At 52.7% G+C, this 17,443-nt stretch overlaps 1 protein-coding gene across 3 annotated transcripts in view; it reads right to left on the reverse strand.

Annotated features, from left to right (window-relative positions):
- The window catches only part of KIRREL3 (kirre like nephrin family adhesion molecule 3), a 408,049-nt gene extending 393,028 nt beyond the window's left edge, over positions 1-15,021 (reverse strand). For 2 of the 3 annotated variants that reach the window (XM_064732218.1, XM_064732217.1), the window contains exon 1: positions 14,798-15,021. In XM_064732218.1, coding sequence (XP_064588288.1) covers positions 14,798-14,858 — 61 coding nt within the window. In that variant the 5' untranslated portion in view covers positions 14,859-15,021. The remainder of the gene's footprint in view (positions 1-14,797) is intronic. The other variant, XM_064732219.1, reaches the window with a different exon arrangement.
- Between the last annotated feature and the right edge of the window lie 2,422 nt (positions 15,022-17,443).

Here is a 17,443-nt window from a genome sequence, read left to right on the forward strand (position 1 = left end):
CCCCAAATAAGCCCCACTGGCAGTCAGAACAGCTCCCTTATCAACCTCTAACATCCTCTATAAAATAATAACTGGAAGCCAGACTGCTCTGAGAGAAACTCCCTCTCCTGGGGCACGGCAATGTGACCCAATTCCTGCTGCCATTTCAGGAGCCCTGGCTTGGCCAGTGCTCCCTGTGCCAGCCAGGAGCTCAGCTGCAGCAGGAGTCATTGGGGAGGGAGGGCTGGCATGGAAAGGCTGGCACTGAGCTGTGCCCTGGGTGTGTCAATGGGGCACAAAGGGATCCCATGCTGCAACTCACAGGCTCTAGTATCTTTCTCTCTCTCTTCCCCCAGTAATCTGCAGAGTTTTGAGAACTAATTTTCTCCCAGCTTTTGGCTTCTCCTTCTCAACATTTCCAAACTTTCTTCACTATTGCTTTGCAAGGGACTGGGAGGCTCCTGCTGAGGGGGCACTGCAGCACCAAGGGAAGCTGGGGATGGATGGGCAGCACAGCCCAAGGCCCATCCCAGGGCAGGTGCCCAAGGCCACCAGCAATAACAGCCCCATAACAGAGAGGAGGAGCACAGGGAGCTGCGGGTAGCACCCCAAAGTCATGGAGAGAATGGAGACAGGCTCTGCTTGTTCTGCCCTGGAGCTCTGCAGTCACCATCAGTGCTCGTGCTGGCTGCACCCAAACCTAACACAGAAATGTCTCACCCACACCCAATGGCCACCAGGATGACCTAAAGAGGCATCTCTGGGTAGTGCAGGGGGCTGGAACTGTTGATCTCCCCACCAGAGCCCACCAGCCTCACCTGCTTAGGCACAGAGGGCAAATGAGTCTTGGGACAGAACTGAGACTCCTTGGGTGCCACAGAGCTCTGTCAGCAGGACAGCTGCATGAGCTGCTCCCCAACACACGGCTGCCTGCTTGAGAGGGCTCCAAATAAATAAATAAAGCCACTGCCTCATTAGCATGCAAATGTATTCAAACCCCATTTCAATTTGAATTCTATGCATACGATCAGAGTGCAAAATGCAAATTATACAAATGCACCCATAGGAAGAAACAAGCAGGAACTCTGCACAAAGGGATTAGGGCCAGGCTACTTCCCTCAGAAGATTCCAGTGCTGCGGGGACTCTTGTTGGGGAGGATCCTTTAATGGGCACCAGTCACGCTGCACTGAGCTTTGTTAGAAACACTTGGAAAAGCATCCTGACTCCAAACACTTGGAAAAGCATCCTGACCCCAGCTCTGGAGCAATGGCTGGAAACTGGCTCAGGGAGAGGAGGGGAGGGTGGGCAAACAGATACCCAGAGGGGCTGTAGTCTCAGCACTCATAGCCAAGGGTTTCCCCAAGGGATCACCACTCATTCAAATTGGCCTGAGAAAGCAAAGATGTCGCCAGAGCTCCTCAGCAGCCCCCAAAAGACAGCATTAGCCAGGTCCACCCACCAAGCCAGGGAAATGGGTCAGGACAGCAGAAAGGGGCAGCAAGGGGCGTCTCAAGCAGCAGAGACCATCAGGAAGGGGTCACCACCACTGTCCCCATCTCAGTGACAAGGGAGGTGATGCTCCCCCAGTCTACCCCACCTCTCCTTCCCATGGAGATTTGGCTGGGAAGGCTCTGCAAGGTGTGGGGGCACAGACAGAAGCCCAGCTTGGGAGGTTCTCTGCAGACCAAGGTCAGCTCAAGAGACCCCCAGTGAAGCTGATTGTAGCTGAGTAAGGCTGAGCTCTGCTCCAGCCCAAGCCCCAGGCCCTTTGTCCAGGCGGTGGTGTGGGAGATCCTGCTCCCAGGGACACTCCAAGCCCAGGCAGAGCAGATGGGAGGCTGTGCATGTTCATATCTCCCTCCTACGTGTGTGAAATTCTCAACCCACCATTATCGTATTACATTTTCATTTTAAAGTAAATATCTGTTTTCAATTAGTACTTACCGTGAGGGGCATGCATCACTGAGAACACTTATTTCTCTTCCTTTCATTATTAGATTAGGAGTCGCTCAAGTTTAACCACATTTAGCAGCAGCAGACACCCAACTGCTCTGCAGACACTAATCCTCTTCCCATCTCCACCCCCACCAAGGTCCCAATCCAGCTGCTCACCCTCTCTGCCAAGGCTCCAAACCAAGGTGTGGCATGAGCCTGGTGCAGCCCTGGCCAACCTTCCTGAGCCCATCCACCAACTCCCTGCACATCCTCCCTCCAGGCTGTTGCATTTCACATTTCCACTGCTTTTCCTTCATGTCACAAAGTCTGACCCTCTGGCCATGCCATCTGTGTAGCAGCAAGGGCCACATGGGGTTACAAGAAGTGAATAAAACCTGGAACAGAGCTGCCCCAAACCTCACAAATACAACCAGAAACACAGAGGGGATCAACCATTTCTGGTGCTCCACCTGCTCATTCAGTCCTGGGCTAACACTTGGCCATCCGATATCCTTCCCAGGTTTCCCACTCCTCATCTTCCCCAGTAAGGAAAATGCTTCCTCCCAGTGAAATCACCCAATATTCTTCCCACTCCTGATATTTCCCCAGTAAGGAAAGCCCTTCCTCCCAGTGGGAATCACCCAATATCCTTCCCAAGTCTCCCATTCCTTATCCGTCCCCGGAGAGCAAAGTTCTTCCTCCCAATGGGATCACCCAAAATTCTTTCCACTCCTGATATTTCCCCAGTAAGGAAAGCCCTTCCTCCCAGCATGACCACCCAACAGCCTTCTCAAGTCTCCCGCTCCTGATCCTTCCACAGGGAGGAAAGCCTTTCCTCCCAGTAGGATCACCCAGCATTCTTTCCCAGTCTCCACTCTTCATCTTGCCCAGAAAGGAAAGCCCTTCCTCCCAGTAGGATCACCCAGTATCCTTCCCAGGTTTCCCACTCCTGATCCTTCCCCAGTAAGGAAAGCCCTTCCTCCCACTATGATCACCCAACAGCCTTCCCAAGTCTCCCACTCCTCATTTTCCCCAATAAGGAAAGCCTTTCCTCCCAATAGGATCACCCAGCATTCTTTCCAAGTCTCCCACTGCTGATCCTTCCCCAGTAAGGAAAACCCTTCCTCCCAGTAGGATCACCCCAATATCCTTCCCAGGTTTCCCACTCCTGATATTTCCCCAGTAAGGAAAACCCTTCCTCCCAATAGGATCACCCAATATTCTTCCCACTCCTCATTTTCCCCAGTAAGGAAAGCCCTTCCTCCCAGTGGGATCACCCAGTATCCTTCCCATTCCAGATCCTTCCCCAGGGAGGAAAGCCCTTCCTGCAGTGAGCTCATCCCAAGCTCTCCCTGCTCAGCCCTGGGTGAGAGCACTCTAAGCATAATAGTACTATTATACCTTGCTCATTATGCCTCGTTTTTATTACCTGGCCTCATTAAGTTAAGAAGCCTCTGTAATTTAACTGCATCTCTTGGTCTCCGCACGGGGGCTCCAGCTGTGCCTGTCGTCAATCACTTTATTAAAAACACAGGACAAAAATTACAATTATCCCCATTACTGCCCATCAATCTCTTCAATTGCCTCTTAGGTCCTTTCTTTACCCGCTCAATGCACCAGTGCCAGACTGATATCATTGGCACCCTCAGTCTTTCCATATTTCCAATAATTAGGGGCTGGTTTTAAGGTGCTTTCAGAGCTGTGCAAGTGAGGCAGATGCTGGCACACGATAGCCTCGTGGTGCAGAGCAGAACAGGCAATAAAAGCACGCAAGCAGACCAAGAGAAATAAACTGTGTTAGACAATAAAACCTAATTTTATCAAACCCAACACAAGATGCTTTACAGACACACAGATCAGATTAACACTGGTTTAGAATTCAATATCCTGTGACAAATTGGGATGTTCAGAGAGCCACCACGGTGGCTCACTGGCCAGGCCAAAGGCAAGAAGAGACCTGAAATCCATTTCCAAGTCCCAGAGAAAAACCAGCAATCAGCAGACAAATGATTTTTACAACAGTTTCCCCTTCACCCACCACAGGGACACTCAACATCCTTTGTGCAAAATACCCTTGCTACACTCCATGTTAAAATTTCAGATATCAAAACGTGGTATTTTGCCAAGTCTACTTCCAAGTCTCCAATCCCTAACTCTTGGATGTTTCGTGCTCTACAAGTTTCAAAAGTTCAACTTTTCTTCCTGATTTTGAACAAGATGCTCCCACTGGGACAACAACTCCGATCTGCTCGAGTCAGCAGAAACTTGCAGGGGTTAAAGCACTGCACAGATTTCTGTCTATCCTTGGGATAAAGCCAAACCACGGGGAGAAACCTCCCTGCTGCAGGGAAAAATCACTGTGCTGGATGAAAGGTTTGCTCCAACCTCCCCTGCAAAGACATCACCAAGGGATGTCAACCCCTTGGCACTTGCTCGTGGTGCTTTTCCTTGAGATGTTTCACTCTTCCCCACCACCCCTACTCCTCCCCAGGGAAAATCAGCCTTTTTTTAGCACTTCCCCTCCTGGTTTGCTTCCAGCACATAGAGAGTGAAAAGAGGCAGTTTGGGGAGGCCAGAGGAAGCTGCACAGAGATGCTGCCCAGGTGTGGCAGACACCAGGAGGGGTGGAGGGTGAAGGTGGCAGCTCTTTGAGGCACAGCATCCTTAGGAGCAGGTCAGCATGGAACTGTGGCAATGTGAACAGCCTGGAAAGCTCTGGCTCTGCCTTTCCAGCCAGCCCTCTTGATGAGAGAGCTTTGAGGATTTCAAAGGGCGCCGTGTTCCCCGGTTTATCACAAGTGTCTATCTTAAACCAACATTATCATTTTAAGCATGACCGGAGCAAGAGGAATCTTCAGCAGGCGCCGCTGCCTCGGGAGAGAGACACAGAGACAGAAAAGACCCCTCAGACTCACAACCCCGTGCAGACCCCAACACAGGCAGCCCCAGAGCTGTGCTGCTGCCATCAGCGCAGATCTGTCAGCAGGGACATGTACACTGCTCCAGGCTTGACAGAAAAGACATTTCTGCTCTGCCATGAAATCCCTACTGCTGCCCTTTCCAGAGTGCTACAGCTCCACTTTGGTGCCACCCCAGTGGAGGGGAACGGATGTTTTCCAAGGGGTGGCAGGTGACAGAGACAGCCACCTCCTCCCAAAATGCTCCCCACAGCCACTGCCAGGCCAAACACACCTGGCAGGGAGAGAGCAGCCCTGGGGTGACACCGACCCCAACACCCAAACCATGAACACACAGCCTGTGTGTACCAAAAATGCCCAGAAAACCTTTCCCCTCACCAAAGCAAGAGCAGATAACCATGGCCAGGATGTGGGGCTGGACTGGGACAGCTTTAGAGGCTGAGCTGGGCTGCAGAGGTTGTCCAAGCTGCACGTAGAACAGGGTTTGGGTGCTGGGGTGGGTGAACAGGGTGAACATAGAACAGGGTTTAGGCACATAAAGGCTGAGGGACAGCAGGACCAAAGATGTTCCCCTGGTCCCTGATGGGGAAGCTCCTGAGCAGCCCAAACCAGCAGTGTTGTCTCCCGGGTACAGAGAGAATACCTGGCAATTCCCATTACTAGAAGGGCAAATAAAGGAAATCACAAGAAATCTACTATCAGTAAGTCAAGCTTCAGCTTAGACAGAAAGAGTTAATTTACAGCCTCTCCAAACTTTGATATCTTAAACCTTTTCAGTGTCTGGACAAGATGAGGAATAAGCACAGACAGTGTCAGACTCTGTGATCGGGAGGACAAAATGCTGCAAACAGCTGTGCCTAATTTTAGCATCTGTTGGTTCTGTTTCTCAGGCACTTGTGGAGGATGGGGGGTGGCCCCGTCACTCCTGGCTTATTAAAGACACAGCCAGAAGGAAAAGAGGCGAGTGTTGAATCACACTCCGGGGATTAGCTCAGGGGAGGGAGAGAGAACAGACCAGGAGCAGCAGCCATTCCCTGCTGCAGGATATCCCACAGGATCCATGGGAAGGGTGGAGCTGCCCATGGAGGGGAGAGACCCCTTGGGTGCATTTATTGCTGTGGGGGGCTCAGAGTTGGGTCAGGCAGCCCCAAGTCCCCTCTGTGATCATGTTCCCTCATCTGAGGATGAGGGAAGAGATGAGGATCTGACTCCATGTTTCAGAAGGCTTGATTTATTATTTTATGATATAGATTATATTAACACTATACTAAAAGAATAGAAGAAAGGATTTCATCAGAAGGCTAGCTAAGAATAGAAAAAGAAAGAATGATAACAAAGGCTTGTGGCTGGGACACAGAGTCTGAGCCAGCTGACTGTGATTGGCCATTAATTAGAAATAACCACATGAGACCAATCACAGATGCACCTGTTGCATTCCACAGCAGCAGATAAACATTGTTTACATTTTGTTTCTGAGGCCTCTCAGCTTCTCAGGAGGAAAAATCCTAAGGAAAGGATTTTTCATACAAGATGTCTGTGACACCCTCCCACCCCCCCGGCCCTTCCCCTGCAGAGCAGCCCACCGCACTCACACACGGTGTGCTCCAGGCAGGGTCACCTCAAATGTCCAATCCTGCACTGGGGTGGCACCTTCAGAGGGTCCCAGCTCTCCTCCCAGCCCAGCGCTCAAACAGCCTCTCCATTCCGAGGGTATGGCCCCAGCTGAGGAGCCCCAGACCAGGCTCGGTGCCCTCAGCACCCCCGGAGCCCCGCGGTCACCTTGTCCCTTCCCGAGGAGGTGACACGGGCAGGTGCGAGCGGAGCGCTCGGCTCCTCCATGCGAGCGCAGCTGCTGCCACCGCCAGGCTGAACGGCAACACTGAGGGTGAGACCTGCCCGGCTCCGCCAGGTGACCGGGACCGGGGACACAGCACTCGGGTATTCCATCCAGGTGACCTGTTCGGGGCCACAACACTCGGGTATTCCAGCCAGGTGACCTGGATCGGGCCACAACACTCAGATATTCCCTCCAGGTGAGTGGGTTTGGGGCCAGGACACTCGGGCATTCCCTCCCCGTGCACCCCCGGCTCTCCAGGACATTCCCGTGTCCTGCTCTGCTCCTCCAGCGCTGGAACCGCGCAGGTGAGGAGGCGAAAATCCTCGGGAAAGCTGTGGCTGGGATCACCTGGAACCGGCACTAAACACACACATCATGGGGAATGAGTGCTCGCAGGGCAGAGACAACCACAGACATCAGAGGAGCTGATAAGGCTCATGTGAGTGATAACGATTTTGTCTCCGGTTATTTTTGTGCAGCTGGGAACAAGTGGCTGCAGTCAGCGCCTTGCCAGCTGGGGAGAGAGCAGCGGTTCTGCATGGTTGGGATGGAAGCACAGCCAGCTCAGCCCCCACCACGCTCACTGGGCTTTCTCCTCGCTGGCAGAACTTGTCACAGCCTGACCGAGACAGCACCGAGTGACACCTCGGGCTGACAGGTGAAGATGGCAAGTGAGGAGTGGGGAAAAGCAGGGTTTTCCTGCAGACACAGATTGAGGGAAAGATTCAAGCCTTGGCTGCCTCAGCAACATCTCTATGTGCTGGCTGGGCTTAAATCCCTTTAGAGAAGCCAGAGGCCTTTTCCTGTTGGGCAGAGAAACTCTCACCCAACACCTGAAGGCAGAGCAGCCAGAGATGACCATCTCCCTGCAGCACCTTCAGGCCCCACCGCACTGCCAGCATGGACCAGTGCCACCCTTTCTTCATTTCTGTGGCTTTGGGAAGCCTTGAGCTGGAGCTGAATCAGGGCTCACATTTTGTCACACAGCAGTGACAGCTGAGCCTCATCCTTGGCCTCACCAGTTACAGCCAGCAACTCCCAGTTAGCACTGGGAAAGGCAGAGGCAGATCCAGCCGAGCACTGGGCAGATCTGCAGGAGCAGCCTGCTCCTCCTGGGCCAGCAGCCTCACCAGACCCAGCCAATACTGGCCAATATTGGCCAAACCACATTTTCATCTTTGGTTTGCAGCCAGCACCAAAGAATGAGCAGGCCTGGCTGTCCAGAAGGAAGCTCCATGCATCTCTTTGCACTCCACACCATAGAATCAGAATGGTGAATGCATCTCATTCCATCCCATGGCAAGGAGTGACATTCACCATCCCAGGTTGCTCAGGTTGCCATCCACCCTGGCACTCCCAGGGCACATCTCCTCTGTGCCAGGGCCTCACCACCCCCATAGAAAGGATTCCTTCCCATCATCAGCTAGCCCTGCTCTAAGGAGCTTCTGCACCTGTCTCCACATCCCCTCCTGATCCAGGGGCTTCAGATCCATCCAAAGCAGCTCCTTCCATCCCACTTTTTCCAGAGACTCTCCAAATCCCTGCTGCTGTTCCTGCCGTGCTGGCCATTATGCAAGTTCGGCTGTCTTAACTCGCTGCTGAGCATACAAGTGGGGCTGACATTTATTTAATCCTCATAGTAATGTTGACTGTGTACTTACTGAAACACCTCATGCTTATGGAAGACATTTGTTTCCAAGCAGCTTATGCTAAATTGCAGTGATATAAAGGAAACACTTATCCAATATTGACATTCACTGACTGGCAGCAGACTGCTTGAATACTCATTTATGCTGGGGTGGGAGGGGGACGGGACAACAGGACCTGAGAGGGAATCAGGCCTTTCCTTTCTGACCTTTTAACGAGTTAGGTGATGTAAGGTTAATGATAAGCTGCCCAAAATGCAAGGTGGGACTCCAAACCCTGTAGCTTCTTCCACTCACTTATATTCCATGCTTATATAGGCCCACAGCACAAAGATTGATCCTCATCCATGGGGAAGTTTGAGGAGCCAATCCCTTCCACCATTGGTGCATATTTCATAATTAGCAGGGCTCATCTCACCTGTAGTGTGTGTCCTGCTGGGCACAACTCCTCAGAAAAACCACATTATTGAACATTTTCTCTGTTATTTCCCCTCCCACAGTGTTGGGGTTGCTCACCCAGAAGGCTCCTAAAACATTCAGGGGGTGCTGAACATCCTGCCAGCCACGGCCCAGCCAGGCAGGGCATTCACCACTGCCTTTGCCTCATATTGAGCATGACAGCCCAGAGCCCAGAACATAAATCCAGCAGCCCTGAGGAGGTGAATTAGCCACCACACGACCACACACATGTGAAACCTGCGAGGCAATTCCACCCAACGCAAAGTAATTGCAAACAAAAGACAGCATCTATTATCCGAGTTGAAAGTCTGACCGTGCCTGCATCAATGGTTAATGAGCAGCAGTTATGGCAAAGCCCTCAAAAACCAATTACATCCTGCTCCACCCCAAATGCAGCAGACCAAGAGCTGCTGTAGCTTTTGTTGCGAGTGGGGGCGTTGAATGAACACATTAAGACAAGATCTTATCCCCAAGTTAGCATCTGAATTTAACAATGCGAGTGTTCCACCTCCCACTTCCCCAGCATGTGACACTACCCGAGGCAGGACGCCCAGAGCCCATCGCTCACAGGCACTAAAAGCACATTTAGATTTAAGCTGTTTAATGCAAGTCGGTAAAAGGAAGAGCCATGTAACAGCCAAGTGACCTCCAGCTCCTTTGCTCCACTTTGGAGGCTGCTGCTGCCACCAGGGAAAGGCAAACACTCGAGTGTGGGTCTTGCCAGCCAGGCAATGAATAAACAGGCTGGGCTACACTCAAAGGGCATATTGAACCAGGACATCTGTTAGGCCACCGTTTCCAAGACCAAATCCCAGCATTTTCTCTGTCCTACCACAAGGCACAATTCAGAAATGGATACTTTCCTCTTCCCCCTTGAGCGGTCTGGATTACAGATGTGCCATGAGGTGCAGTGGGGGAATGGAAACCCCCGAGATCTGAGCACCACCAGGATCCTGCTGCTCAACCTTCACCTGGAAGGACGAGCACAGCTTTTAAACTTTATTTCTTCCCAGCCAGGAAACCCTGCACATCTCCTGGCACGTTTGAAATGAGTACCGGGTTCCCACATCCCTGCAAAAGCCAGGCCATGTGCCAGCCCTGAAGGCAGGGCAGACCGCCTCAAAAACTCAGAGCTCCACCAAAGGCCTTAAATCTCAGCAAATAAGAGACTGATTTACAACCAATTTGTTTCACTACCTATTGATTTATACAATAAGCTTGTACATGGTCACTGTGGCTCTGTCGCTCTCTTTGGCCAGAGGTGGCTCTCAATGAAGCCAAAGGAAAGACTCGTATTGCTTCTGAACAGAAGATAAATTAGGGCCTTCAGCAATTGTTGGTATAAATTTGCTGGGTTTTAAAGTAAATAAATAAATAAATAGAAGCTGTTTAATCCTACTGGAAAGATTCTGGAAGTGATGTAAAGCCAATTCTCCAGCAGCATTTCCATAAAGCCCCCTGCACCCAGCACTGTACAAACTCGCAAAGCCGATCATTAAATCAGAGCTTTGGAGCAGCCACACTCTCCATCACAGGCTGCTCACAGGAAGAAAACAGTTTATTCAAAGCCCTTGATCCTCAGCCAGCTCACAACCTAAGGGGCACATTGGCCTCTCCCCCCTTTATTTACAGCTACAAAAGAAAGAAGAGCACGGAGCTTTTTTATCCTGACGTTTGCAGTCCGACTACAGAGCGGCTGGAGCTGGTGACACGCGGTGCTGGGAACCTGTCAGGGATTTCTAGGCACGTTCAGACTCCAGTTGGTGTCCCCTAAACCAACAGGAAAGCACAGAAATAATCGACATCAGCCCGAGATGTGCTGTGCATAAACTGCCTGGGCACCTCTGCTTAACCTTGGCAGGGGGAGGCTGGTGGGGACGTGGTGTTAGCTCTGAGGAGGAACATCTGAGGAGGAAACATCTGCCCAGCTCCCCTCCCTCTGGCACAGGGCACCTGAGCAAAACCCCAGCTCCTCCCTCCTGTGCTTTTCTGAGAGCTGAAACCTTGCAAGAAAAGCTGATTTGAGCAAAGTCATCAGTGGTCCTCACGTGGCTCTCACTGCAGGAGGTGCAGATGGGAGATGGGAAACCTAAATTGTGTTAAAGCAGGTGTTGGACGAGGCAATTCTGCCCCATTCCTTTGGGACAGCACAGACTGGACCACACCAGTTTTATCTTGAGGCTTATTTCAGTTTCTTTCCCATGCAGCCCAGTTGTGAATGCATTGCCCCAGCCAAGCCTGCACCTTTCCACCAGCAGCACCTCACAAAGCACTTTCCAAACTACCTCTGTCTTCTACTCAGCCATTTCCAGTTCACAGAACCACAGAATATCCTGAGGTGTGACCTCTTGGGCTTCAGGAGCTCTTCCTCGCCATCATTTTTAGATCTCACAGGGTGCTTCCACTCCTGGTACATCCTGAACAGCTCCCAGTGCTGACACTGGGCTTAGGGAACAGCCCAACACACTCCCTGGCAAAGCTGCCCTTCTCCCCACATGGAAGGAGGAATAAACGGGGAACAGGGACCACAGTCACAGGTTTCCAAGCTTTTCATTGACACATTCATGGTTGTGAGACACAGAAACCCCCCAAGTGCCCCAGCTCTTGCACACACACTCCTAGCACCCCAAACCTTGTATTTTTCCTCCCCATCGCCCACTAACCACCCCCAAGATGTGAAAATCCTCATCTCTTGCTCCTAATCAGTGTTGGTGGGTGGAATTGGCCTGGTTTCTCTCATCAGCATAATTTCACCCTTCTCCACCTGGGGGCTGCTGCTGAGCCAGTGGGAAGTTGAGCCACTGCTGCTGCTAACGGGCCCCTCTGACAGAAGATTGTAAAGCATTTGCTTCCAGGGAGGAACCAAGTGAACTGTGAAGGAGAAAAACATACCCTGCAACACCCAGAGAACTTGGTATTCATCACCCCGAGGGAAAGCAAACATGCCTTTGGAAAGAGAGCCCTAGACAGGCAGAAATCTTCCCATCCAAGGTAAATTTAAGATGCTGCCAAATCCACCTCGTACAGGTCAGTGAGAGGAGGGGGTGGCTGTAGGTGCATCTTCAGTGGTGCTCTCCCCACAGCCCTAGCTCCCACACTGAGATACCTTCCCCAGTTGTCTCCAGCCTCCCCCAGTTTGGCTGGCACTGCAGCAGGGGAGGGATGGGTGAGTTATTCCCCAGGCAGGCAGATCCATGGCAGCAGCAGTTCCTTCCCACCAAGGGTCCCACACATCCCATCTCCACAGGAGGCCACTGGTGCTGGGACTTTCTTTCCCTCCCACGAAAGCCTGGCCCTGGCAGCCTGGAGGGGGTGGAAGAGTGAGTGGTACCAGGGCAAACCAGCCCTGGGGCACTGACCCACCAACTCAGAAAGAGCCAGCACAGGCTGCTTCAGATAATTTGCAAGGGGCAAAGACAGAGGATGCTCCAGGGAAGGCAATTTGTTCTGCCCAGGTCCCCTGGAGCAGTGAGCTGTGGGACAGATCCTCCTCCACCCCAGGCTGAGCCATGCCCAGGTGCAGCATGGCCCCAGACAGGAGCACAAAGCAGCTTCCTCCTCCTGTCAGCTGCATTGGAAGCCCAAATTCCAGCCTGCACGGGCTGCAGGAACAGCAGGATGCCAGGATATCACCGGGATGCCCATGAAATACAAACCCAAGGGCACAGGTGTACAAATCCCATGATGGAAAATGTCCTTTTGGGGAGGTTTGGGATAAGGAGATTTTTTTCTTAAGTATTGTCCAGACCAGACATCCCAAGTGGGGTTTTCAGCACAGGTGATCCTTCCAGCCCGGCTGCCCTTGGCTTGGGGGGATTTAACGATGGCAAATCCCTTCAAACCCCTTTGACAGGAAAACACAGCCCTGCCTGCACCTAGCCCACAAAAAGGAGCTCATGAAACTCCTGAAGGGCAGAGCCAAGTGATTTTAGCTGTCCCTTGAAGTGAGTTTTGGACCACCAGCACCTCCTGGACAAGGCAGGGCTGCCCTGTGGGTGCCCACACAGCATCCCATCCCCCCCGAAACAGGTAAATGGGATGTCCCATCCGCCCTAAAACAGGTAAATGGGGTGTCCCATCCCCACACCTTAGGGACATCTTTGTCGCAGCCAGCCACATCTGGACACTGCTCGAGGGGAGGCAGACACAACACCTGCTGGAAAATCAGCTTCAGCACCTGCACCCAGGCCTTTCCTGCCCCTCAACACCATGTGGCTGCAGGAATGCCGTGCATTAAATCCTGTTAGGGATCCTCTGCACGGTTTCGCCCCACGGGAAGAGCCACGGCGCTGCTGACGGCGCCTTTGTCGCGCACGGAGAGCGGCAACTCCACAGAAACACTCCTGGCTCATCCTGTGGGAGAAACCAGCGGAGAAAACACTCTGCAAGGCACTCTCTGTGCCTCCTAACCCGGCGTGAATAAGCAGGTACCACGATCCTGCAGGAGACGAACCAGCTGAGCTCAGGCAGCAGGGCCGAGGAGCCGCCGTGGCTTCCCAGCGCCAGCGCTATTAAAAAGTGCATTAACCCACATTAAAATCATGGCTGCAAAAGGAAGGCGGGGGGGAGAACCCAACAAATCCCGGCTGGATCCTGCTCACAAACTTCTCCAGCCCGCTAGCAAAGTGCCATTTGACCTGCAGGGACTGATGGGGTCTGTGTGAGCAGGGAGGGATGCAGGGAGGCCGGAGCAGCTCCCAAATCGCTGCTGTGCCCGGCTCCGCGCTGCCCTGCTGTACCAGGAGAGTTCAGATTTGTTCAGCCAGAAACCCACACGGAGGACACAGTGGGTTTCTTTTGTGCAGCAGCAAAGGCAAATGCAAACACAGCTTTCTCCCCGAAGGAATATTAGTACAAGCAGAGAGTGAGGGGAAGAGAAAAGGGGAAGGGAGGACAGTGTAGGAGCCCAGCATCACATCCGAGCCCAGGAAAAGAGGAGGGAAGGATAACCAGGAGCACAGACACCACAAACAAGGCGTCCCTGCTCGGGGAATAGGGTGAAACCCAGCGTATGGTGGGGGATGTTCAGCACTGATGTCTGGCTGAGCAAAAAACCAGCTGCCCGTGGAGAAGCACTACTCTCTCCAAAAGTTTTATCCTTCATTTAATCAACAGATGGACTGGCTGCGTGGGTTTGGGGTTTTTTTATCCCTTTTTCTTTTTTTTCCCAAGCATCCCCAAGCCGTACCCTCACAAAAGCTGGCGTGGGGACCACGGCGGCGTGACACAGATGGGATTTGACACCGGCGTTGGGGGGGATGAGCAGCACAGAGGCGAAGCCGGGGTCTGGCTGCAGCTCGGCGTTCCCCACAGGTGACAGATAGTCCAGGGAGCAGGCACACAGCAGCATGCCAGATACAGCTTCCCAAAACGCAACCCCTTCACAAATCCTTATTTTAAAATTTTTTAATTTTTTTTTTTTTTGCGTGGGAATCAAGCAGGTTGTAAAGTTGCGGGGTGAATTCCTGCGATTCCCACGCTGCTGCCAGCGCCGTGGGGAGGTGGCATTGGGGCTGTGACACCCCCGCGGGGTGCCCACCTTCCCCGGGCTGCCCGCATTGGAACAACTCTCCTTCCTCGCACCCCCCGGCACAAATCGCTCCCCAGCCCGGCTGCACAGCCGCAGGCTCCGGTCCCCGGGCTGGAGCCGCTGCCGCCAGCCCGAGCGGCTCCTCCGCCGCACCGAAACTGAGCATCCATCGCCCTCCTGCACCGGGGGAAGCACCGGGCGGCGATGGGGGCCGGGGGGGGGCTGTTACTCAGCCAAGCCGTGTTTACACACACAAACACGATCCAATTTACCGAGCTGGAACAGAAAGCACTCATTTGCATACTAAAGATTTTTCGCTTATTTTTAAAGGAAAGCACGGTAAGCCGCCTCGGCGGGGATGCAGGAGGGGAACAACTCTGCAATCCTCCCTCTCTCTCTCCCCCGCACCTTCTCCCCACAGCAGCCCCCGCACCCCACCCCGAGCCGGGGAGCCCCCCGGGTCCGCCCCGCTCGCAAAGTGCGGGGTCCTACCGTGGCTGAGCAGGAGGCAGCCGAGCAGCAGCAGGAGCAGGTCAGCCTGGAGAGCGCTCATTCCTCAGGGTGGGCTCGGGCTCGGGCTCCGCTGCCGCTGCCGGCGGGGGCTTCAGGCCGCCGCCCGCCGGCTCCGCTCCATCGCCGCCCCCCCAGCTCCTCCCTCCCCCGGCAGCGCTGCCTTCACTGGCGGAGCCTCGGCGGCGCAGCCCGGCTTTTGGAGCGGGGGGGGAAGGGAGGGGAGGGAGGGAGCCCAAGTGCCGGGGAAAGGGGGAGTAACTTGCGCGCAGCGGGGAGGAACGAGCGCGCATCGCCCCCTCCCCGGAGCGCCGTGCACCCGGGGGGTGAGGGTGCGCTGGGGATGCTCCTGCCTCAGGTGATGCTCCTGCCTCAGGTGATGCTCGCCCCCCTCCCGGAGCTGCCGCCGCCCCAACGGGGCACCTGGAGCAGGAGGCAAACACCTGCGGGCTCTGCCCGCCCCAGCTCAATTTGAGGTGTGGGGGATTGGTGCCCATCAGTCACGGCACCCTTGGACCCCTCTGTGCCTTCCCGGGGGGCACCCAAAGCCTCCCCCTGAAATACAGAATACTCCCAAAAATACTCCCAAAATCCCGAGAAAAGAGAGGGGGAAGTAATATATGTCAATGATGTGTGTATGTCAATAATGCGTGTATGTTAACCCCTCCCCCGGAGATAAATTATATCCACAAGTCCAGAGGGAGCTGGAGATGGGGGTGAGTCCTCTGTGAGACCCCCAGAGCTGCACCCTCATTTCCTCCAGGAGGGGAGCAGCAGCTCCTCACACCTCCATAAAAACATACATTGGAGCTGGGATTGAAAAATAAGAATACCCCTCCTACAGTCTGTGCCTTCCCAGGGGGGCACCCAGAGCCTTGTCCTGAAATACAGGATACTCCCAAAACCACTCCCAAAATCCTGGGAAAAGAGAGGGGGAAATAATGTGTGTATGTCAATAATGTGTGTATGTCACTCCCCCTGCCCAGAGACAAATTATATCCAACAGCCTCCCATAAGTGCAGAGGGAGCTGGAGATGGGGACGGGGAGTCCTCTGTGAGACCCCCAGAGCTGCACCTTCATTTCCTCCAGGAGGGGAGCAGCAGCTCCTCACACCTCCATAAAAACATACATTGGAGCTGGGAATGAAAAATAAGAATACCCCTCCCCACCCAATAAAGTTTTGCTTGTAAGGAGGGGACCCTGTGCAAGCACTTCCTGCTGTCATTTTGCAGGACTGGGCAAAGGGACAAAAGGGCCTTTTCTCTCCTTTAATCACCATTTTTATCCTTTTGGGTTTTTTTTTTTAACCTTCTTTAATTTCATTTTCACCCAGCAGGAGTTTGGGGGCAGAGCAGAGGTGCCCAAAAATCAAACCCAACCAATAAAATCATTGCTTATCATTATACTTTATATGCCTACTGATGCCAGAGCCTCCCTCATCACCAGTCTGAGGGGCATGTGGGGATGGCTGAGGCAATTATTAAACCAAAATGAGAAAGTAATTACAGCTGTGGACTCTAATTACTGCAAGGTGAGTTTGAAAAAAAGGCAACACAGCTCTTCCTGCTCTTCTGGGGCTTCTTGCTTACCTTGGTGGGACCATGGCTAAACCATGGTCAAACCACGGCTACCAGTCCTGGGCTGGCTAAAAAAGGATAACTTTCTAAAATCCACTTGTGCTAACAAGCTAAACTGGTGCCAGGTGGTTAAACCTGGCTTAGGAGCAGCGTGGAGCTGAGTTTTATTGATTGAAACACAAGCACCGCACGCAGGCTCTGCTCTCAGCGCAGGGGGAGTCACCCTGCAAATAAAGAGCTTTTATTATTATTTTTAGCCTGCATCCCTAAGGAAATCAAGCTTATTTGGCTTTGGCCACGTGTGCTGGTTTGCCCATCCCTGCCTGCTCGTGTCCCTGGGAGGAAGAGGTGCAGAAGTGGGGTTGGCTGCTCAGAGCTGTCCAATTCCTGCATTTCTCCACTCCAAGGGATAGTGGCACTCCTGGAATGCATTTTACACCAGGACACCACCTCCAGCCCTGGCAGGGGTTCTGGCACAGCTGGCCACAGCTGCAGTGGTGTCCCCGTGCCTGGCAGGTTACAGGTGGTGCATTTTTTGGTGTGTTTTTTTCTGGCAGCAGCACTGATTTAAATGTGCGTGGAATAAATTGCTCAGTGCCTGATTTCAGTGGGAATTAGATTTCTAAATAATTCCAAGGCTCTCCCTGTTGTGTTTCAGTTTATTCTGCAAAATGTTGTTTGCTTGCAGACGAGGGGTACTAATGTATATTAAGGCTGCTACACAAGTCAGGCTTTCCTGTGAAGCTTCAAAACACCATTAACATTTGCATGGCAATTTCTTCTTTTCCTTTCACAAAAAATATTATTCCTTGCCTGCATCCAAAACAGCAGAATTTTTAACTTCCAGGAATCATGAATATTTTTCTCTTCCTTTTTTTTTTTTTTTTTTTTTTCTTCTTCTTTCTCCTTCCCAGCGAAAACATTTCAGCTGGAAAATTCTCATCATTGCAATACTGACCTTTGCAAAGGGCTTTAAATCCTTGAGTGGAAGTAGCAGGTAAGTGCGAAGTTTTATTAACTGATTACCTCTGTGGTTTCGACTACATTGGT

This window comes from Zonotrichia leucophrys, chromosome 24 (genome assembly GCF_028769735.1).
Source record: "Zonotrichia leucophrys gambelii isolate GWCS_2022_RI chromosome 24, RI_Zleu_2.0, whole genome shotgun sequence".
In the NCBI taxonomy this organism is placed as follows: domain Eukaryota; kingdom Metazoa; phylum Chordata; class Aves; order Passeriformes; family Passerellidae; genus Zonotrichia; species Zonotrichia leucophrys.